Genomic DNA, 24,674 nt, shown 5'->3' with positions numbered 1-24,674 from the left:
CACTGCACACCTTAGGCTGCATGAAAGGTAAAGGATCTCTTCATGGCATTTCTCCTCTAATATTTTCTGCTGTTCCCCAGGGCATCAAAGATAATTTTATTCTTTTTATTATACAGTAGAACTACAAGACTATTCATTCCTATTGCCAATGGAAGACCAGTAGACAGAAGAATATATTACAAATTAGCTTCCATCCATTTCCTAGATTAAGATTGTTTTCTCAGTTGTTGAAATTCAGAACGCATTTAATTTACGTCAGCCATGCTTTTTTTTAAAGTTAGTATTTGGTCTACTATACAGACCATACAACCAGTCAACTTCAGGACAGCAGAAGGTTGCAACAGTGATCTATAATTTTGACGACAACATTTTTTTCTAAACACTGATAATATCCAGTTCCTTTCTTTCTGCATCCTCTTCTGTCAGGAGATTTTCTGGTGGGCCTCGAAGAATAACCTATTACTTTCGTCTGCCCGTCCCCAGCAGCAGCCCCAATACCCTCAGGCCTGCCAGCCCTGCCAACAGAAGCCACAGCCTACTCCCCAGCCAAAAGGGGGGGAGAGCTTTTGACTGGTTCCAGAGGAGTATAGCCGCAGTCAAAGTATCCATTCCAGATTACCCACTGGTAGAGGAGAGGCTGAATTTTTATGAAGAAAGGAGGCCCCTTATAAACTACGACCGTTGAATTCTACAAATTGTCCAAGCATGATATGCTCTCAATTGGCAACCACCACCTCCAAATTGCCCACCACGAGCGTCTTCTCATCCTCAGCACAGGCAGGTACGTGCAGAAGAACTCTCTGTTCTTCTCCAGGCCCATGTGGTCAAGTCTGTTCCACCAGGCATGGATTCTATTCCAGGCACTTCGTCACCAAGAAAACAGGAGGATTTCACCCCATTCTAGACCTAGGGGCCCTAATCAAATTTTGGTCAACAGAAGTTCAGGATGTTTCCCTAGGCACCCTTCTCTCCATAATTCAGAAAAATGATTGGCTATGCTCTCTGGAATTAAAGGATGTATATACTCACATCCAGATACTTCCCAGTCACCAGAAATAGCCTCAGATTTATAGTAAGGAAGTACCGCTTTCAGTACCATGTTCTGACATTTAGGCTTCGCATTCGTGCCCAGGGTCTTTGCCAAATGTCTTGCAGTAGTTGCAGTGTGCTACGCAGACTGGGAGTGCATGTGTTTCCCTATCTGGACGATTGGCTGGTCAACAGCACGTCACAGGAGGATGCTAAAGAATCAATGCAGAGGACTATCTGGGTGTTGGAGCTGTTAGGGTTTGTAATCAATTACCTGAATTTTCATCTCCAACCCGTTAAACAATTGGAATATATAAGAACCCTGCTAAGCACAGTGCAAGCTCAGGCCTTCCTCCCTGAGGATCAAGCAACTGCTCTAATATCAAATCGCCAATCAGGTTCGCCACAGCCAGCAGGTATCAACAGCATCTATTTGAAATCGCTATGCCACATGGCCTCGATAGTGCATATCACCCCCTTGGCATGTCTCCTTTTCAGCAGAGCCCAGTGGACCCCAACTTCTCAGTGGCATCGGGTCACTGGGAATCTAGAGGATGTCATCCAGGTCACACCACAGCTCAAGCAATCATTACGCTGGTGGCTAACCGATCCAATCTGGTCTGATGACTATCATTCCAAATTCTACGTCCCAAAAAATCTTTTTCACAGATCTATCCAATGTGGGCTGGAGGGTTCATGTAGATCGGCTTCACACTTAGGGGACTTGGTCCTCCCAGGAGCAGTCTCTTTATATCAATCTCCTGGATCTCCAGACAATAAGGAACACTCTAAAGGCTTTCAGAGATTGGCTGATAAATCAAATTATCCTTGTTCAAACGGAGAATCAGGTTGAGGGGTACAGGCTTATACCCTTTTGTGTCAGGAAGCAGTCTGGATGTGGCAGTGGGCTCTGACAACATGGTACTCAGAGCCACATATCTAGCAGAAAAAGACAATTGTCTGGAAGACAGGCTGAACAGGGTCATGCAATCACACGAGAGGTCTCTCAATATGGGTGTAGCCTGCGAGATCTATCAAGCATGAGGCAGTCCCTCGGTAGATCTCTTTACCACTCACCTAAACAACAAAGTCTTCAGTACTGCTCCAGACTCAGGACACACGACAGACTAGACCACACTACTGCAGGCCACTTTTTACCACAGTATGGTAAAAGGGTCCCTAAATGTTTAGACAGCTAAAAGGTATTTTAAAAATATGTAAGGGGGTCCTGTTTCCTTCTGAACACTGTTTAGAATTTTATGAGTTCTGACTTAGCTCCATCCTGATGACATCACACACTGGTGTGGCCATTGTGACCCTGCTTGTCCATGGATAAAGAATTTTGTGGAAAGAATTGAGATTCCTCAACAAAGGTGGTCAAAGTGCTGAAGCACTGGCATCAAGATCACTAGAGCCTCCATATGTGCTTAAATACTGTCCAACAGCAGCTCTCCCAGAGAAATTAACTAAATCAACAACCCCTGAAACCTCTGAACTGGGTCAGAGCATTTTTCCCCTTTGGAGATCAGTAAACAGACATTTATATTTTGTCAATAAAACCTGGAACAGTTTTAAAAAATAAACCTTCTTGCATATCAAAAGATGCTGCTTTGAAATGAGGTACATGCTTATAAAACATTTGTGAGCACTGGACACTCGTATATATGATACCTCATTTCCACTCATTTTTCCATTTGGGAAATAACAAAAGAAAAGAAATAAATATATTACACATTGGTTAAGTCAGTAATGATATTATGTTTTACTTTTTTTTTTTACACTGAATTATGCATATTCAAACAATGATTACCAGAGGTGTTAGGCAGCTTCCAGGAAAGTGTTGAAAAACACTGCCTGGATTTATATATACCTTCTTCGGCACAGTGCTATGTCGTCATAAGAATAGCCATACTAGGTCAGACCAATGGTCCATCTAGCTTCCAACAGTGGTCAATCCAGGTCACAAGTACATGGCAGAAACCCAATTACTATCAACATTTCATGCTACCAATCCCAGGGCAAGCAGTAGCTTCCCCCATGTCCCTCAACAACAGACTATGGGTTTTTCCTCCAGAAACTTGTCCAAAACTTTTTAAAACCCAGATTTACTAACTGCTGTTATCACATCCTCCTGCAATATAATGTACCATGGGATCTTGAGGGTCCTGAAATACGATGACCATCCTGCTATTTTACAACTATTCATATTCTTTAGTTTTTAGTCAAATAGATTTATAGCAATTACCAAAATGCCTGACAGACCAGAAGGATGTTAACTGATATTCTCTGCAGTTTGCAGGACCTTTCCTTTGAAATTAATACATTTCTTCCTTTATAACAGATGTTAGAAATACTGATTTCCAGCAAGAATAAATGAAAAATAAAAAGAAGGGATAATGAACAAAAGGAAGGCTGTAACAAGACAACACTGTACTTTCTTGTTTCTTTGTAGGGGATTTATCTGGCTCCTTCTCTTCTGGTTTGCTTTTTTCTGGAGACTTTGGCTTCACTGTGGGTTTCTTCTCACTTAGAGCAGTCCTGTTAGAACAAGGATGATTGTTAAGTAAACAGTGGCATACATAGCAATACACAAGAGTTGGCAAGTCACATCCTGCCACATGTCAAGGAGCCTCCTGCCTTAAGTTGATCAAGAGGTAAGGTCTGTTTTACTGCTCTGTCTTACTATTCTTATAAACCAACTCATTTTGACCAAATCACAGCATATTCCAACAGTTTGGGAAAGAGTTGCTCCGCAGTATTTTACAACCACAAACTGTACTATACAGTCTTGTAACTTCATTTGCCAAATTGCAGAGTACTCATTTTTATTTTTGAGTGCCACTTTAAAAGAGCATAAAGACAGCTTAAAATCCAACCAACAGCACTTTCACTTGTCTGGATAAACTACTACTACTTATCACTTCTATAGCGCTACTAGACATACGCAGCACTGTACACTTGAACGATAATTAAATCTTCATTTTATCTGCCATGAAAGTTGTTCTTTCACAGATTCCTGCTGAGAAATATAGAGTTAGAAAAACCAGAGCAGCTTTCCGCTGAAATGACTACAATTTCTACCCATGTGGAAGACTGTATGATAGAATGTTGGTAATGCTAGTAAATTCTCTTTGAAAGAATAGGATAGGTCTAGCAGCTTTGAAGGCTGCAGTGGTACACCCAATGTTTAAAAACAATACTTAGGTATGGAAGACATCACAAATTTCCATCCAGTGTCTCTGCTGCCGTATGAGTCTAAAGAAAATAGTACAGAGATAGCTTTTGATTTTGTGGAGGACAGTAGGATGCTTGACAGTTGGCAGACAGAGTTCTGTAAAAGTTAAGGTATGAAGAGGTCTACATAGCGCTGGTGGATGATCTCCATTTCATTTCTTTGACACTTTACCTGGTTTTACAAAAATACCCAGGGCAGGATGCATAAAAGCATAATAAAAATCATTTTAACAAAACAGATTTATTAGCTTGTGAAATCACAAGATAATAAAATGTACAAGAATCTGGAAATATTTGGTAAGGTATTGAGCTGGTTTTCTTCATTTTTGACAGTTGTACCCAATTAGATTCTATGGAGCATTGCTGCTCTGAAAGTTTGCTAGGTACACCTAGGGTTCTATACCATTTCAGATTTTGCTCAATTTCATTCCTCAACCCTTTGTGTTAATTATTACATAGTCTGGATAAAAAATTGTCTAAGCAGATGACATTCAGCTGCGTGCTCCATTGGGTGGTCCAATGGGTATAAGGAATAAATAAGTTGAGGGGTTGTTTGCAAAGAGTGGAGTTATTATGGTTAGATTTTGAGGAATCATTAAGGATGACATTGACAAAATCAATAATGATTTGTGTATCTCAATTTTTCCAGAAGTCAAAGTATCAGGAAAAACTACAGATAAATACAGGTGTGAAAAAAAAAAACACTGTGTGGGCAATGTTTTGACCTACTTTGGCTTATTAACCAGGCTATGGCTGACCATATGATCAACTGTGATTAGAAGTCAAGGCCACTAGACTAATATAATAATCTATTATCAGCATCCTCTAAGAAATATTCAGCTGTCCTTTGATTGGCACAGAACTCAGCAGCGAAGATTGTATCAGGTATACAGTACAGAGTGCATATTAAGCCAGTTTTATGCCAGCAATATTGGCTATCTATACACAACAGGGTAACATTTACAATATCTGGTTTAATTTTTGAATATCTTTATCAGGCCATTCTAGCATACCTATCTAAGCATGCCATAGGGAATGCTCCAGGGAGACTGCTGCACTTGTCTGAAGCAGCACTTTGTTGGTGTCTTTGGTAAAATGTAGTCATACCTCCCAGGCCAGGTAGTGCATATTTTCTTCTGCAGGCACTATACCCTGGAATTTCATTTACCACAAGAGCAGCAATTTGGGAAGGGGGAGTGTTTAGCATTCTAGAAGTTAGTAAAAGTCTGGCTTTTTAGAAATGTGTTTGAATTTTAGATAAAAGAGTGGGGGTGGTGGGCAGAGCATTATGAGTTTATTATTAATACAATTTTATGATACTTTGCATGTGGTTGTTTGGTTGTTCTTCTCTGAGTGCTAGGGTGACACAGAGGGGCATAATCGAATGGGGCGCCCAAGTTGTCATGAGGGCGTCCTCGCAGGATGACCCCATAAAGGGGCGGAGCAACCCGTAATATCGAAACAAGATGGGCGTCCATCTTTCGTTTCGATAATACGGTCGGGGACGCCCAAATCATGATATTATGTCGACCTTAGAGATGGTCATCCCCGGTTTTCGGCGATAATGGAAACCGAGGACACCCATCTCAGAAACGACCAAATCCAAGCCATCTGGTCGTGGGAGGAGCCAGCATTCGTAGTGCACTGGTCCCCCTCACATGCCAGGACACCAACCGGGCACCCTAGGGGGCACTGCAGGGGACTTCACAAATTGCTCCCAGGTGCATAGCTCCCTTACCTTCTATGCTGAGCCCCCCAACCCCCCCAAAAACCCACTCCCCACAATTGTACACCACTACCATAGCCCTAAGGGGTGAAGGGGGGCATCTACATGTGGGTACAGTGGGTTTTGTGGGGTTTGGAGGGCTCAACATTTACCACCAGAAGTGTAACAAGTGGGGGGGGGGGGGGGGGGGGGGGGGGGGGGATGGGCCTGGGTCCGCCTGCCTGAAGTGCACTGCACCCACTAAAAACTGCTCCAGGGACCTGCATACTGCTGTGATGGAGCTGGGTATGACATTTGAGGCTGGCATAGAGGCTGGCAAAGGATGTTTTTAATTTTTTTTTTTTGGGTGGGAGAGGGTTGGTGACCACTGGGGGAGTAAGGGGAGGTCATCCCCAATTCCCTCCGGTGGTCATCTGGTCAGTTCGGGCACCTTTTCGAGGCTTGGTCATGAAAAAAAATGGAATGGACCAAGTAAAGTCGGCCAAATGCTCGTCAGGGACACCCTTCTTTTTTCCATTATCGGCCGAGGACGCCCATCTCTAAATCATGCCCCAGTCCCGCCTTCGGTACGGTGTCAACATGCCCCCATGAATTTTGGTCTTCCCCGCGACATATAGTAACATAGTAACATAGTAGATGACGGCAGATAAAGACCTGCATGGTCCATCCAGTCTGCCCATGACAAACTCATATGTGTATACCTTACCTTGAATTTGTACCTGTCCTTTTCAGGGCACAGACCATATAAGTCTGCCCAGCAGTATTTCCCGCCTCCCAGCCACCAGTCCCGCCTCCCATCACCGGCTCTGGTACAGACCGTATAAGTCTGCCCACCCCTATCCTCGCCTCCCAACCACCACCCCCTCTTCCCCTCAACTGCTCAGTTGAGGACACCCAAAATCGGCTTTCCATTATGCCAATTTGGGCGACCCTGAGAGAAGGACGCCCATCTCCCAATTTGTGTCGGAAGACGGGCGTCCTTCTCTTTCGAAAATTCACCCGACAGTGACTAATAAATTACCCAAGAAAATTAGTTGCTAAAGTAAAGGTTTCAACACTGACCTGACGCTGTTAAGCACAGACTTTTCCTTAGCTGGGGGTTTACCAACAGGCCGCTTGGTACTCACTACTTTCACAGGGTGCTGCTCTTTTCCTGCTTTGCTGTACTTGCTCTTGTCAAATTTAGGCTTGGATACACCGTATTTTCGTAAAATCTTCCAAAGAAATACAAGAGACTTCTTTTCAGAATGCTTTAAAAAAATCAAGATCTGTTAAAAAAATATTATTATAATAAAAAAAACTTCACAAAATATTACCTGAGTAAGCTGATCTTCCAGAACTTTCTTTGGAGGGCGAACGTTGGTAAAGAACACCTGAAGGAGGTTTCCAGGGGTCTGGGAATTTATTTGCTCTTTGCTGAGATAAATATCAGACACTTTGATGGGTTTTGCTGATGTTAGACCTGGCATTTGTTCAGAATGGGCACAGCTTTTAAATATTTCCGTGAGTACATCTCGAGCCCCTGGAACTAGTTTCTCACCTAATACACATATGAAAAGAATTGATCTTTAGTTAATAGTGGTTACATTAATAAGGTATGATTTGATGTATAGGACATATTTGATGTAAGAGACATATTCTCAAAGCACTTACTTACAAAGTTCTATAGGTTACTATGGAACTTTGTAAGTCTAAGTGCTTTAAAAATATGCCTCATAGCATCCTATGAAACTCAAGTCTAAGTGCTTTGAAGATGAGCCTCTAAGTCACCCTAAAGGACAGCAGTTGTTAGAAATGCCCAAACTAAATATATACAGTTGTAGCCAATATACTATAGGTTTTCTCATAAGCTTTTTAATTATAAGATATGTCTTTTTATGAAGCATTACAAAATATTTATTTCATAGACCTGAAACACTATTTGCACAGTTATTTATTTCAAACCAACAAAATAGTTTGTCAATCGGAAGTGTAGTTTTCAACTCCAGTAATAAGAGATATGCCAAAATGTAGTATGTAGAGTACCTTTTATTGACTTCTCTGTAAAATATTCTTCTAGTACAGGAATTCCTTGTGTATCAAACAAACTCTGATTTACAGTAGAAACTGTCAAAATTTCCTCTGTTGACATCTCCATTAATTCATCTTCACCCTCCAGACTTGACAAACCAATGAGGTCACTACTGTTGAATAAACTGGCTCGGATTTTCTCAATTTTAGCTCGAGATCTGACCTACATACAAGAGAATAGAGAGTTATGATGTATTCTACAGCAGGGCAACAATAACCCTGCTGTGCTGTATAAAAAATATATAGTTGGGGAAATAATACATTTGTTTTCTTAGTTTCTTTAGTGATTTTGGATTTAAGTTTTGATCTATACTTCTTGTGTTTTCAATTTTGAAATGACTGGAATGGCTTTAGCACAGTGGTTCTCAATCGGTGTGTCATGGGGATGGCCAAAAGAAACAGCAGTGACTGGGAGAGTGCAAGCAGAAGGCAACAGCTCGGAGGAGACACAGCTACACTAACCCTGCCATGCTTGTTTCGCCTGGTGCAGTTTGCTGCCTGGACAGCCCAGGAAGGAGTGTGGTGTTAGGGTTAGTGTTAGCTTAATTTCCTCCGCTGGGTGCTTAACTGTTGCCTGCACTCTCCTCTCCTATCTGGTGCCCTGAGGCTGCACCTCTTTGAGGGGGGCAGAGAGAAGAGAGGACAAAGAGTTGCTGGACTGTAGGAATGATTGGGGGGGGGGGTGCTGGACCAAAGGTAGGGAAGAAAAGAGAGAGGGGACATGGAGCTGCTGGTCCAAAGGGAGGGGGGGGGGGGGAAAGAGATGGGACCATGGAGTTGCTGCACCAAAGGGAGGGGAGAAAAGAGAGGGGGACCATGGAGTTGCTGCACCAAAGGTAAGGGTGAAAAGAGAAAGGGACTATGGAGCTGCTGGACCAAAGGGAGGGGAGAAGAGAGAGAGGGGACATGGAACTGCTGGATCAAAAGAAGGAGAGCAAAGAGAGAGGGGAAGGGAGAAGAGACAGAGTTATTGAACCATAAGCATGGAGAGGAAATGAGGTAATGGAAGACGGGCAGAAATTGGAGAAAGGACAAATGGACAGCACACACTGGAAAGAAAGCAGAAGAAAGTAAAGCAGAAAAGAAAAACTGGGACCAATATGCTATGGAAAATAAAGTGACCAGACATCAGAAGTAGAAACAGCAAGTTACTTACCTGTAGCAGGTGTTCTCTGAGGACAGCAGGACAAGTATCCTTACATCTGGGTGACATCATCTGATGGAGCCTGGTAGGGATGTTACCCAGTGCTCTGTAACTTTAAGACCCTTTTGGAAATGGCCACACCGCGCATACACAAGTGTTTTCCCGCTAGACATGTGAGCGTGGGACCATCAGCAACATATAATAGCTGGAAAAGAATTCAACTCCTAGGGGAGGTGAGAGGGTTCCTGGATCCCTGTTTTTCTGTCCTTGGAGAATACCTGCTACAGGGTAAATAACTTTGCTTTCTCAGAGGACAAGCAGGACAGCGATATACTTACATCTGGGAATCCCTAGCTACCAGACTCAGTGAAAACAACAGTAGTAGGAGAATAGAGTCTCACAATGGCGAGACTACACTGAACCAATTAACCTCAAAACAAATTGAAAATTGGTATGGCAGTGAAGCGTGGAACTGAATATAATGGGCCCTAGGAAGGTTGGATTCTGCAGGGTTGTCTGACCAAACCAACTGTCACGCTGGGTACCTTGCTCGAGGCAGTAATAAGATGAGAATGTGTGAACTGAAGACCACGTTGCAGCCCTGCAAATCTTCTCAATGGAAGATGACCTAAACTGGGCTACCGACGTAGCCATGGTTCTGATATTATGAGCTATGACATGACCCTCCAGAATCAGCCCAACCTGACCATAAGTGAAGGAGATGCAATTTGCTAGCCAACTGGACAAAGTGCACTTACCGATGGCTGTCTCCGTCCTGGTATCAAAAGAAACAAAAAGCTGGGTAAACTGTCTATGTGCTTCAGTCTGCTCCAGGTAAGGCTCATATGCAATCTAAGGTACGTAGTGCACTTTTGCCAGGATGAATGTTGGCAGAACGACTGACTGATTAAGATGGAATTCTGACATGACCTTAGGAAAGAACTTAGGATGCATGTGAAAGACTACCCTGTTATGCTGAAATTAAGTATAAGGCGGAACAGCTACTAGGGTCTGAAGCTCAATCACTCTGCGAGCTGAAGTGACTGTCACCAAAAAGAGGACCTTCTATCAGCTGGGTGAGGACGCCGCCGAGTTCCCAAGACATTGTGAGAGGTTTGAGAGGGGGCTTTGTCAACATCAAATCTCTCATAAAATGAACAACTACAGGCATACAGAGATGGGCTTGTCCTCCACAAGAGTATAAGCTGCACGAGAGGTGAATCCTTACAGAGTTGTTTTTTAAACCACAGCCTCAGAGAGATGTAGGAGGTACTCAAGCAGTTTATGTGTAGGACGAGTAAGCAGATCTAGAGCCTTGTCCTCACACCGGCTGGCAAACCTTCTCCATTTAAAATACCACCACCACTTAGTGGAATCTTTCCTGGAAGCCAGCAAAATTCTGGACACAGGCAGGTGCAATGAGATGAATTCCATGCTCTGTACATCCAGGCTGTGAGAGCCAGGGTCTTGTAACCAGCCAAGGATAGAACAATCTTCTCCAGCCACAGGCTCCTGGTACAGTGTAGAAATAAATGTCCACCAGCAACTGCAATCTTAAGGACTTTATTCCACGCAGGTTTCTAGTAGACCTGATACACAGTTCCAACAGCAATATTCACCTTCAATCTTAAGAACATTTAAGCCACCTGAAAGTGTGTGGCAAATAGTCTCCTTTAAGCCGCAGGCTATCAGCACATACCAGGATTCAATACAGGCTCCCAGTCAGCTCCAGTCTGGGCTCTTTATCCAGTGCACAATAAACAGTAGTCCAATTCCAAATATAAGCAGTTCTTTCAGTTCATCATCAATCACCAAGCAGCAGTTTCTACCTTCTACTCTCTACCTCTTCAATGTCGCCTTCGGCACCTAACCACACCACCTCTATTCAGGAAATCTTGACTGCCCCAACTTGACATTTCGTCCTTTAGATTGTAAGCTCCTTCGAGCAGGGACTGTCCTTCTTTGTTAAACTGTACAGCGTTGCGTAACCCTAGTAGCGCTCTAGAAATGTTAAGTAGTAGTAGTAGTAGTTTACCTTCAGGAAAGTTCAATACTTTAGGGACTCCTCATACCCAAGGGATTTCACCCTGCATCAGCTTCACTGGTAAATTCAATACTTTAGGGACCTCCCTTATCCAAGGATTTTCAGCCTGCAAATACTTTTGGGACTTCCTCACACCCAAGGGATTTCAGCCTGCTTCAGTACTTTAGGGACCTCTCTTACCCAAGGGTTTTCAGCCTGCAACTATTTATCTCCTCTGGGACTCCTTCCCGCCTGCCTGATCAATCCCTGGCTTCTGCTCTCACAACCAATCATTCTCCTTCCATTAGCTTCCCCCACACCCATACCAGCTGAGTTAAGCATTAGACTAATGATGAGCTCCTGCACACAGGGTTTCCTAACTCTCTTTCCCCCTAGTGGCAGCCCATCTACATGTCCTGCCAGCTTACACCCATGTCTTCCCCCATTGCAGCTAGGAGTCCAGTCTGGGTTCCTCATCTCACCCCCTGGCTCCTTGCCTGCAATGCCTTCTGGGACTTGTATTTCAAACTGACACTGCCTTAACCCAACTATCCTGGATGTGACTTTATCACAGTCTGGAGGTTGGGATGCAGAAGGAACCCCCTCTTTCTGAGTTATGAAGGTCAGAAAACAGTCCAATCTCCATGGATCTTCGGAGGACAACTCCAGGAGTACAGGAAACGAAATCTGCTTCAGCCAGTGCAGGGCTATTAAGATCATGGTTCCCTGATATTGCTTGAGTTTAAACAAAGTCTTCCCTACTAGAGGAATGGGAGAATAAGCTTACAGAAGACCCTCTTCCCAATGGAGGTGCAAAGCATATAATGTAAGTCTGTTATGTGACCTAAATATGGAGCAGTACTGAGAGACTTTGTTGTTTAGGTGAGTGGTAAAGAGATCCATTGAAGGAATGTCCTATACTCGGAAGATCTTGCAGATATTGTGAGACCACTCAGGGTAGTATGACCCTGCTCAGTATGTCTGCCAGACAATTTTCTTTTTATGTTAGATATGTGGCTCTAAGTACCATGTTATAAGTTACAGCCCACTGCCACATCCGAACTGCTTCCTGACACAAAGGGTAGGGGCCTATACTCCCCATGCTTATTTGCAACCTGATTGTCCTTTAGAAGTAGGATAATTTGATTTATCAGGCCATCTCTGAAAGACTTTAGAGTGTTTCATATTGCCTGGAGTACCAGGAAATTGATGTGAAGAGACTGCTCCTGGGAGGACCAGATTCCCTGAGTGTGAAGTCCATCTATATGAGCCCCCCAGCCCATGTTGGATGCACCCATGGTCAAGATTTTTTGGGACAGCAGAATTTGGAATGGTAGTCCCTGGACCAAACTGGCACGAATTAGTTGCCAGCGTAGTGATTGCTTGAGCTGTGGTGTGATCTGGAGGAAATCCTCTAGATTCCCAGTGGCCTGATGCCACTGAGAAGCTTGGGCCCACTGGGCTCTCCTGAGGACAGCCCGAGCTTGCACTGTATTTAGCAAGGCCCCTATACACTCCAATTGTTGAACAGGTTGAAGATGGAACTTTGGATAACTGATCACAAACCCTAGCAGCTTCAACAGCCAGATAGTCCTCTGCACTGATTCTTGAGCACCCTCCTGCGACATGCTCTTGACCAGTCAATTGCCCAAGCAGGGAATCACAAGCACTTTCAGTTTGCATATCTATGCTACGACTACTGCAAGACATTTGGTAAGACCCAGGGCACAGACGTGAGGCCAAAAGGCAGAATGTGGTATTGAAAGTGGTGCTTCCCTACCATAAATATGAGGTATTTCTGGTAAAGCAAAGATACTTACCTGTAGCAGATATTCTCTGAGGACAGCAGGATGATTGTTCTCACATGTGGGTCGACATCCGCGGCAGCCCAGGAATCGGATATTTTGCAAGCAATATAAACAAAAGGTTTTGCCAGAGAGTTCTGACGCGCAAATTATGCAAGCGTGGACGACTTCCCGCCCGTCGCATGAGCGTGTACCTCAGTTAAATCGAAAAGCAAACGAATAAACTAACAACAACTCCAAAGGGGAGGTGGGCAGCTTTGTGAGAACAATCAGCCTGCTGTCCTCGGAAAATACCTGCTACAAATAAGTATCTTCGCTTTCTCCGAGAACAAGTAGGCTGCTTGTTCTCACATGTGAGGTATCCCTAGTACCCAGGCTCACACAAAACAATGAACATTGGTCAATTGGGCCTCGCAATGGTGAGGACATAACATAGATTGACATGAAACCATAAACAACTACTGAGAGTGCAGTCTCCTGGAACAGAACAAAAATGGGTCTAGGGGGGTGGAGTTGGATCCTAAACCCCGAACAGATTCTGCAGCACTGACTGCCCAAACTGTCCTGCTGAAGGCAGTAGTGAGATGTGAATGTGTGGACTGACGATCACGTAGCAGCCTTGCAAATCTCCTCAATGGAGGCTGACATTATAAGCCATGACTTGGCCCTCTAGAGTCAGCTCAGCTTGGGCATAAGTGAGAAAAGTGCAATCTGCTAGCTAATTGGAGATTGTGCGTTTTCCGATGGCGACTCCCCTCCTGTTGGGATCAAAAGAAACAAACAACTAGGCAGACTGTCTGAAGGGCTTCGTCCGCTCCATGTAAAAGGCCAATGCTCTCTTGCAGTCCAAGGTATGCAAACTGCTTTCACCAGGGCAGGTATGAGGACGGGGAAAAAATGTTGGCAAGACAATTGACTGGTTCAGATGGAACTCCGACACCACCTTTGGCAGGAACTTAGGGTGCGTGCGGAGCACTACTCTGTTGTGATGAAACTTGATATAAGGTGCATGCACTACCAAGGCCTGAAGCTCACTGACCCTATGAGCTGAACAGCCACCAAGAAAATGACCTTCCAGGTCAAGTACTTCAGATGGCAGGAATTCAGTGGCTCAAAAGGAGCTTTCATCAGCTGGGTAAGAACGATGTTGAGATCCCATGACACCGGAGAAGGTTTGACATGGGGCTTTGACAAAAGCAAACCTCTCATGAAGCGAACAACTAAAGGCTGTCCAGAGATAGGTTTACCCTCTACACGGCGATAAGCACTAATGGCACTAAGGTGAACTCTTACGGAGTTGGTCTTGAGACCAGACTCTGACAAGTGTAGAAGGTATTCAAGCAGGGTCTGTGTAGGACAAGAAAGAGGATCTAGGGCCTTGCTGTCACACCAGACGGCAAACCTCCTCCATTTGAAAGAGTAACACTTCTTCGTGGAATCTTTCCTGGAAGCAAGCAAGACTCGGGAGACACCGTCCGAAAGACCCAAGGAAGCAAATTCTAAGCTCTCAACATCCAGGCCGTGACAGCCAGAGACTGGAGGTTGGGATGCAGAAGCGCCCCCTCGTTCTGAGTGATGAGGGTTGGAAAACACTCCAATCTCCATGGTTCTTCGGAGGACAACTCTAGAAGAAGAGGGAACCAAATCTGGAGCGGCCAGAAGGGTGCAATCAGGATCATGGGTCCACAGTCTTGCTTGAGTTTCAGAGAAGTCTTCCCTTACTAGAGGTATGGGAGGATACACATACAGAAGGCCTGTTCCCCAATATAGGAGAAAGGCATCAGACGCTAGTCTGTCTTGGGCCTGAAGCCTGGAACAGAATTGAGGGACCTTGTGATTGGTCTGAGTGGCAAAAAGATCCACCGAGGGGGTGCCCCACGCTCGAAGATCTTGCAGACAACGTCCATGTTCAGTGACCACTCATGAGGTTGCATTATCCTACTCAACCTGTCGGCCAGACTGTTGTTTACGCCTGCCAGATAAGTGGCTTGGAGAAACATGCCGTGACGGCAAGCCCAAAGCCACATCTGGACAGCTTCCTGACACACAGGGTGAGATCCGGTGCCCCCCTGCTTGTTGATGTAGTACATGGCAACCTGATTGTCTGTCTGTATCCATATGATTTGGTTGGACAGCCGATCTCTGAAAGCCTTTAGAGTGTTCCAGATCACTCGCAATTCCAGGAGATTGATCTGAAGATCCTTTTCCTGAAAGGACCAAGCTCCTTGAGTGTGAAGCCCATCGACATGAGCTCCCCACCCCAGGAGGGATGCATCTGTCGTCAGCACTTTTTCTGGCTCAGGAATTTGGAATGGACGTCCCAAGGTCAAATTGGTCCGAATCGTCCACCACTGGAGAACTCTGGAAGTCGGTGGACAGTTGGATCACATCCTCTAGATCTCCTGTAGCTTGGCACCACTGGAAGGCTAGGGTCCATTGAGCTGATCTCATGTGCAGATGAGCCATGGGAGTTACATGAACTGTGGAGGCCATGTGCCTCAGGCGCATCAACATCTGCCGAGCCCTGATATGTTGAGACGCTCGTACTAAGGACACTAGGGACAGGAGGTTGTCCGCCCTTGCCTCGGGAAGATAAGCACGAGCTGTCTTTGTGTTCAACAGAGCTCCAATGAATTCCAATTCCTGAACTGGGGTGAGATGGGACTTGGAATAATTTATCACAAACCCCAGTAGCTCTAGCACCTGAATAATCATTCACATGGACTGCTGAGCGCCTGCCTTCGAGGTGTTCTTCACCAGCCAATCGTAGCAATAAGGGAACACATGCACTCCTAGTCTGCGTAGCGACGTTGCAACTACCGCCAGACACTTTGTGAATACTCTGGGCGTGGACACCAGACCAAAGGGCAGTACACAGTACTGAAAGTGCTGTGTTTCCAACCGAAATCAAAGATACTTCCAGAGAGCTGGAAGTATTGAGATATGTGTGTAAGCATCCTTTAAGTCCAGAGAGCATAGCCAATCGTTCTCTTGAATCATGGGAAGAAGGGTGTCGAGAGAAACCATCCTGAACTTTTCTCGGATAAGAAATTTGTTCAGGGCCCTTAGGTCTAGGATGGGACGCATCCCCCCGTTTTCTTTTGCACAAGGAAGTACCTGGAATAGAATCCCAGCCCTTTTTCCCCTGGTGGAACGGGTTCGACTGCATTGGCCTTTAGAAGGGCGGACAGTTCCTCTGCAAGTACCTGCTTGTGCTGGGAGCTGTAGGATTCAGCTCCTGGTGGGCAATTTGGAGGTTTGGATTCCAGATTGAGGGTGTATCCTAACCGGACTATTTGAAGAACCCACCGGTCGGAGGTTATAAGAGGCCATCTTTGGTGAAAAAATATCAACCTCCCTCCAACCGGCAAGTCGTCCGGCATGGACACTTTTATCGAGGCTATGCTTAACTGGAGCCAATCAAAAGCCCATCCCTTGCTTTTGCTGGGGAGCAGAGTGGGCCTTAGACGCACGCTGTTGACGAGAATGAGCGCGCTAGGGCTGAGCCTGGGTAGACTGCCGAGAAGCAGGAGTGTACCTACTCCTAGGATAGGAATAGGGAGCACTCCTCTTCCCTCCAAAATACCTCCTAGATGAGGAGGCAGTAGCAGAAGGCGCCCGGTGGGAGAGAGAATCCATAGCATCATTATGCTTCTTGATCTGATCAACCTCTATTTTTCTCCAAAAAGGTTGTCCCCCCGGCAAGGAACATCCGCCATCCGCTGCTGGACAGAATGATCCAGGTCAGAGACACGCAGCCATGAGAGTCTGCGCATCACTATACCTTGAGCAGGGATCCTGGATGTCACGTTAGAAGTGTCAAAAATACCCCTGGCCAGGAATTTGCGACGTGCCTTCTGCTGCCTGACCACCTGGTGAAAAGGCTCGGCCAGCTCCATAAGAAGTGCATCAACTAAGCTGGACAGTTGACGTATCAAGTCCTGCAAATGGGCACTCGTGAAGAGCTGGAATGACTGGATCTTGGCAGCGAGCATAGCGGCCTGATACGTTTTCCTCCCAAAAGAATCAAGAGTCCTAGCTTCTCTGCCTGGGGGCACCGAAGCATAGTCTCTAGTACTCCTGGCTCTCTTGAGGGCGGAGTCCACCACCATGGAATTGTGGGGTAACTGAGACCTCATCAACCCAGGTTCACCGTGGATCCGATACTGGGATTCAGCTTTTTTCGGGACCACGGGGCCAGACAGAGGGGCTGACAAGTTTCGCATAAGGACTTCCTTCAGTACCTTATGCAGAGGAACTGTCACAGCAGTGGAGAAGAATAATCCAGGACCTCGAGCATCTCAGTCCTGGGCTCATTCTCAACAGGGAAAGGAATAGCCGTAGCCATGTCACGGACAAAAGAGGAGAAGGACAGACTCTCCGGTGGAGATAGTCTCCTTTCTGGTGGAGGGGAAGGTTCAGAGGGAATCCCGTAGGACTCATCAGAAGTACCTGGGATCCTCATCTGACTCCCACGAATGCTCCTGCTCAGTGTCGGATAAAATCTGAGTTAAGGTGCTTCGACACTGGACCTGCCTCGACACTGAGGAGCAATGTCCTCTGTAGCGATGTCGAGAGGCCGATGCCCGGTCCAACTGTGATGACGCTCCCTCCACCGACATCGAAGGGGAGTCGACCTGGGTGGCAGCCGACACCGATGCCGCAGGCGGCACCGCAGTCGGAGACCTCACCACAGGAGAAGGGCCTGACTGCAGCAGCAGATGGTACAGAAGGCGCAAGCACCCCCGACACCGAAGCTGAGTGACGTAGCAGTCCCTCTGGAAACAAGGCTCGGATGCACTCGTGGAGAGCCGCCATCGGAGAAGGCTGCAGGGTTGGTGGAACAGGCGGTGTCAGAATCCGTGGAGGCTCGGAAGCAGGTACCGAGTTGCTAGGAGACCGACGCATTGGCACCTCCTGTATCGAGGGGGAGCGGTCCTCTCGGCGCTGACGCTTCTCGGGTGCCGACTCTCTCGACGTCCCAGAGCTCCCAGTACCGTGTTTCGAGGGAGAACGATGACGGTGCTTATTTGCCCTCGCTCGATGCCCGTCGAGACTCCTCGGTACCGATAAGATGTGGAATCCTCACGTCTCCTCTGGGCCGAGTCCAACAAAGGGCGGTCCCGGGGGGCCTGCATAACAGAAGGCCTCGAGGCAGGTGGAGACCCACTCGATGCCTCACTGCTCCCAGCGCGAACTGGTCTCTGAGCAGCCATTACCCTTGCTCCCGACGTCGATGCTCCCGTCGATGTTGACGCCGCTGACTTCAGTACCGATGTCGAAGGACCGGACTGAGCCCCAAAAAGCTTCTCGAGATGCTTGGGTCCTTTTCTTCATACAAAGACAAAGACTACAAGCGGCTGGGCTATGGTCGGGCCCAAGGCACTGGATACACCAGGCGTGGGTATCTGTACCTGAGATGGTCCGGTTGCACCGAGTACAATGTTTGAAGCCGCTGGGTGTCTTCGATGACATGGAAGGAAAAACAGCATTGGCGAAATCAAATGACTCGATTGTGCCAAAAAAGAAGGCACAAAAAAAAAGGGAATAAACCAGATCGAGCGGCCCAGAGGCCGGTTGCGTCGAAGAAGAAAGGAAACTTTAAAGGTGGACAAAAAAACCCAAGAAAACTATGGGAAAACTACTACTTTTTTATTTTAATTCTTTAAAAGAGAAAATAAATGTGAAAAAATAAAGCAAAAGTCAGTCGCAAAAAGTAGTTCTCTTCCTGGGCCTGACGGAGCTCAGAGGAAACACTGCCACACCTAACTGCAAAGAAAAAAAAGAACTGAGGTACACGCTTGTACGATGGGCGGGAATTTGTCCGCGCATGTGCAGTGCACGCGATTCGCGCGCCACAACTCTCTGGCAAAACCTTTTGTTTATTTTGCTTGCAAAATATCCGATTCCTGGGCCGCCGCAGACGTCGACCCACATGTGAGAACAAGCAGCCTGCTTGTCCTCAGAGAAAAGGAAGAATCTGGATGTGCATAGCCAATAATTCTCCTGAACCATGGGGAGACGGGTGTCTAGGGAAACCATCCTGAACTTCTCTTTGACCAAATACTTGTTCAGGGCCCTTAGGACTAGGATGGGGCACGATCTTCCCATTTTCTTGGTGACAAGAAAGTACCTGGAATAGAATCCCTGTTCTTCCTATCTTGGTGGAAAGGGCTCAACTGCGTGGACCTGGAGAAGAGCAGAGTGTTCCTCTGCAAGTATCTGCTTATGCAGAGTGGTGAGAAGAGATGCTCAATGTGGGCATTTTGGTGGTGTTTCTTGCCAACTGAGAGAGTATCCCACTTGGACTATTTGGAGTACCCACCGGTCGGAAGTTATAAGGGACCACCATTCTTGGAATGGATACTTTGACTGCAGCTATGCTCCTCTGGAGCCAGTCAAAAGCTCGCCCTCACAGGCTGTGACTTCTGTGGACAGGGCTGGCAGGCCTAAGGGCACTGGGTCTGGAGCAGCTGCTGGGGATGGGCTGAAGAGTAGGACGCAGAAGAAGCTGCTGGGAAAGGGACTGGATGGCACCAGTGTGATTTTGAAGAGGTCAGCAACCTCTTCCACCTTGTCCCTGAAAAGATTGTCTCCCTGGCAAGGTACATCAGCTAGTCTCTCCTGAGCTGCAGGTTCAAGGTCAGAGACACGCAGCCATGAGAGTCTGTGCATCTCAACATCTAAAGCGGAGAATCTGGATGCAAAGAAAAAGTAATGTATACGCCCCTGTCCAAATATTTCCGCACACTTTCTGCTTCTTGGTCAGCTGGTGAAGCTCAGGAGCCTTCTCCTGTGAGAGAGTGTTTTCAAAGTCTAGTACACTGCGAACCAAAGACTGTAAAGTAAATGCTCATGTACAGCTGGTAGCCCTAGATGCAAAGAGACTAGCACTGAGATCTGATAAACCTTTCTCCCAAAAGAATCTAGAGTCTGAGCCTCTCTGTTGGGGGCACCGAGGTATGAGACCTGAAACTCCTAGCTTTTTTGAGAGAGGATTCAACCACCAAGGAGTGGTGTGGCAACTGGGCCTTCTCGAATCTGGGAGCCTTCTGGATCTGATACATGGAATCCATCTTCTTTGGTGCAATCTGCACAGAGAGAGGGGTCTCAAATTCTTCATCTGTGCATCCTGGAGAGAATCTTGTGCAGCAGAATCGTCACAGCATCTCTGGGTGGAGAATCAAACTGTAGGACCTGAAATGCCAGATATCAGGTAAGGCCACTGCAGCCAGACTCATATTTGGAAAAGCGAAATTTGAAAGCGCAAAACTCCTCAGAGAAAAATTACACTGGCTCCCACTAAAAGACCGAATTACATTCAAAATCTGCACGCTGGTTCATAAAATCATTCATGGAAAGGCCCTGATAGATATGTCAGACCTTATAGACCTACCAGCAAGGAACACAAAAAGTTTTTCTCACATTTTCTTAAACCTCCATTACCCCAATTGTAGAGGACTCAAATACAAATCGGTTTATGCATCCAGCTTCTTCTACATCTGCACGCAACAATGGAATGCACTATCGAATACTATAAAAACAACGTATGATCTGACAGCCTTCCGGAAGCTACTAAAGACTAACCTGTTCAAAGAAACTTACAAAAAGAATCCTTCATAAAAGACTTAAATTAAAATTGTACCAGAACAACCCAACATTGAACTTTTTAATTTGACTACTTTAACCACATTGTTATTATTGAATGTTATACTTTATCCTTGGTATCATATACCTGATTTGAATTATTTACTTATTTACTTCTAATTTACTTGATACTTTATGCACCTTCATTGTAATAATACTCTGTACTTCTCATTCTGTTAATGGCGATCACCATTGCGGCATAATGTAAGCCACATTGAGCCTGCAAAGAGGTGGGAAAATGTGGGATACAAATGCAGCAAATAAATAAATAAATAAATAACTCAGCCCTAGATTCATCCTCTGTTTCCAAGGGAATGGCCTCTGCCATTTCCTTAATAAAACAGGTAAAAGAGAGGGGGCTCAGGTGGAGAGGGATCTGAGAGGATGCTATAAGACCCCTCCTCCGAGAGGTCATCTAGCTCTTCCTCAGACTCACATGATTGGTCGTCAGACTCAGCAAGTGTCCTGATGAGACTGCCCTGTCGATCGGATGGTTGGAGATATGCCCAGGCGTCAGGGTCAGGAGCCAAGATGCCTGCTCATATTTCAACCTCGAGGGAGCTTCCTTCCTTGATGCTGAGTGGTGCCGTGCACGGGGAGGCATACGGTTCGGAGACCGCTCCACAGGTGCATCATGAACATCAAGGTCGGCGTGACCGAGTGCTGCAGCTGGCACAAGTGCCCTTGATGCCTGATCACCAGGGAGCTGTAGCAATCCTGCTAACTTCTCTCTTAGCGTGGCACAGAACCAGCCGAGGACAGGAATTGGTAAGATTTGTCGGTGCCATACTGGAAGTGGGATCCCAGCTGGGACGGCACCAGAATAACAGAGGGGTAGCAGACCTCTTAGAACCGAAGGTGTCAATGCCCTTGAGCTCCTGGCACCATGCTTCAAAGGGGACTGATGCCGATGCTTTTTGGCCTTCACCTGATATCTGGCATCGGTGTCCCTCGGTGCCAAAAAGATGACATTGAATTCACTCATGTCCTTGGTGTTGGGTCCAATGCAGATCAGTCCCAGGTCTTGCTACCAGTGCCCGATGTCGAGGGAGGTAGAGACTTCCTTGATGCCTGTGCACCCCCCCCCCCCCCCCCCCCACACATCAGACGAAACCCTGACCCTGCTTCCAATGCCGACCATCCAGACTTGGAGGATCCAAAAAGCTCCCTCTGGCAGGCATGATGTGCCTTCTGCATTCTTTTCTACATTTGTAAGCAAAGAACATAGATGGGTCATGGTCAGGCCCCAAGCATCCCACATATCAATTGTGTGGATCAGTGCAAAATATCACCCGATTACATTTGGTGTATATCTTGAAGCCACTGGGGGTCTTCTGAGACATGTCAAAAGCACGGCAGCTAAATCAAAAGGCTCAATGGTGAGGCCAAAATTGGGCTTACCTCAAATTGAGCTCAGTGCTCTGGCCTAAGAGGACCTCTGGAGCAGTGAAAAATAAAGAAAAGTTAAAAATGCTGAAAACTAATAAAATAAAAGGGAGGAAAGTAACTAAACTTTTCTGAAGAAAAAGAAGTGAACTAAAGAACCCCGAACAGGAAGGTACAAAAAAAACACAGCCGCTGAGGACAAGAGACAAACGCAACCTCCTAGCTCCGTAGAAAAAAAGACTGAGGTCTCATTTTAGCACATTGGGCAGGAAGACACATGTGAGCTGGGGCCATTGCCAAAAGCCTCTTAAAGCTGCAGTGTGCTGGGTAGCGTCCCTCATCGGGCTCCATCAGATGATACCACCCAAATGTAAGGATACCACTCTCCTGCTTGTCCTCAAAGAAAAGTGTTTTATTTTGAATTTAAGTGATATATGTTAGCTTTGGGAAATGTGCATCATGGATGTCTTTCTATTTTGTTCAGTAAAAAGGAAATTGCATTTATGTTTTTATTTCTCCCATGCTGTGGTACAGTCTAGTTTGACTTACTAAGATTTCAAGTTCAGTTTTTGTCTTCATTTTTCTATTTCTTATTTGTGATCCCTTGTTCTGTATTTGGTGAGGGTCTGTCTGTATTTTGCCTGTGACTAAGGTGTGGTATTCTGTTTGCATGTTCTGTTTAGCCAGTAGTAGGTGTATGGGTGTTCTAGGGCACTTGTAATATTTGTAATGCTGCCTACTCATAGGTAGAGTTCAAGTTGTTTGAATCATAGGAATTAGTGCTACAGATTTATGGTAGGTTAGCTACATGTATGTTGAGTAAGGACTTTTTCCAATTTTGTATTTAAATGGTTTGTGTTGGGGGCAGCTTCTCCAAATAGGATAGTTTTGCACATACCATGACAGGAATGAACCTCATTCCTAAGCCAGGGCATATAGAGTATGACATCAGTCTCTCAAATTTACTGCTAACGCTCACCGTAGTACTTCCATTGTGCCAAAGAGAGCTTCTTTCTGGAGTTCATAAGATGTAACATGATTTTTTATTTTTATTTAGGTAGCTTTTAATTGTGTGAATTTGCTTTCCTATTGTTTACTGGAGTTCCTTTTTATTTTCTTTTTATATTTTATGACATTGTACACCACTGTGTTCTTTGTATTTAGTCAAGCGGTACAGTACGTTTAATAAGGTGAGCTTGGAAGTTCTTTTTGATCAATATGGATAGATTTATGTTGTTGGTAATCAAATGGCATGAGATAAGGGTTTTGTGGATCCACAGTAAGTTTACATTTAACTTAAAAAATCTGCAATACTTGAGATCCTTGCAAAAACTGCTTTCCAAATTTTTGTGGGCAGGATAAAGACCTCAGATACGGTTTTCACAATTAGTGGGGCCTTGGAGAAGTGGGGGGATGGGAGTGCCGGACATTAAACGTTATAATATAGCATGTTTATTGCGCCATTTAAGGAACTGGTACCTGCAGAGGGAGGACTATACCCCGCTCGAGATAGAAAAAGCGAGGTGTAGTCCCTTAAACCTGTTGTATGTTTTACATGGGGCACTGAAAGACCTGCCTGTAAGGTTGCGGACTAGTGTTTTAATGTGGCCCTTAAAGGCCATATGGAAAGACCTGGCTAGGCTGTGGTCCTTCGATCCTAGGTGCAGTAGGCTACTACCCCTTCAAGGGAATGAGGCATTCCGCCCGGGAGATGAAAATCCTGTACTGAGGTCCTGGGGAGAGGGGGAACGTATACTTTTACACCATTGGTTGGAGCCCAATGGCAGCCTCAAAACGATGGTCGAGTTGCAATTAGATGCGGCAGATTTGGGGGTATGTTTCGCATATGAACAGCTTAGACACTATATAGCCTCACTACCCTGAGCAGCACTTGGTGTTGATTTGACCACTAAACTGGGGAATTTATTCGAGATGGTATCAGGGGATCCTATTTCGATATTCTTACTATATAAAAGACTACTACTGGCTCGGCCACAGGGAGATCTCACACAAGTGGCAGCTAAGTGGACAGCAGATCTACAAAGAGAGGTCACTTCGAGAGATTTGTTGAAGGGTTGGAGAGGAGTTTTGAAATGGACGCAAAACGCAAACCTTCGAGAATGCCAGGTTAGAGTGATATATAGGGCATACACCTCTCAGTCTCGGATGCGTCAAATGGGGTATACAGAATCGGCCCAATGTAGACGCTGTGGCGCGCTATATAATAACTTCTACCATGCTTTCTGGAAATGCTCAGCTATAACAGCTTTTTGGACTAGGATAGTCAAGTTCTTAGAAAGGATAGGAGGAAAGACAGTTAAACAGCTGCCTATGTGCATTCTATTGGGCTGTCAGCCTCCAGTGGAGGGGGGTACGAGATATCAGAATGTAATGGCCCATAAGGCTTTTCTGGTTGGCATGAAGTGCATACTTGTTAATTGGACACAAGAATTGAACCCCTCTTTTTGGCAATGGAGGAATTGTTTACATTACTTACTTATGATGGAGCTCCAGGACTCTCTGCTTAACCTTAAGACACAAAGCAATTTTTATCTTACCTGGGAAGGATATATTAATACATTGTCTCATAGGGCGAGGAGTCATATTATC

General features: G+C 45.7%; 1 protein-coding gene across 1 annotated transcript in view; it reads right to left on the bottom strand.

Annotated features, from left to right (window-relative positions):
- HECTD4 (HECT domain E3 ubiquitin protein ligase 4) overlaps window positions 1–24,674 on the bottom strand; it is a 467,625-nt gene that overhangs the window by 45,811 nt on the left and 397,140 nt on the right. The window contains 4 exon segments of the mRNA XM_030218637.1: window positions 3,464–3,567; window positions 7,052–7,203; window positions 7,306–7,529; window positions 8,015–8,222. Coding sequence (XP_030074497.1) covers window positions 3,464–3,567; window positions 7,052–7,203; window positions 7,306–7,529; window positions 8,015–8,222 — 688 coding nt within the window.

Source organism: Microcaecilia unicolor, chromosome 11 (assembly GCF_901765095.1).
Source record: "Microcaecilia unicolor chromosome 11, aMicUni1.1, whole genome shotgun sequence".
Classification (NCBI taxonomy): domain Eukaryota; kingdom Metazoa; phylum Chordata; class Amphibia; order Gymnophiona; family Siphonopidae; genus Microcaecilia; species Microcaecilia unicolor.
Note: the sequence above shows the minus strand (reverse complement) of the source record. Positions and strands in the feature narration are given on the sequence as shown.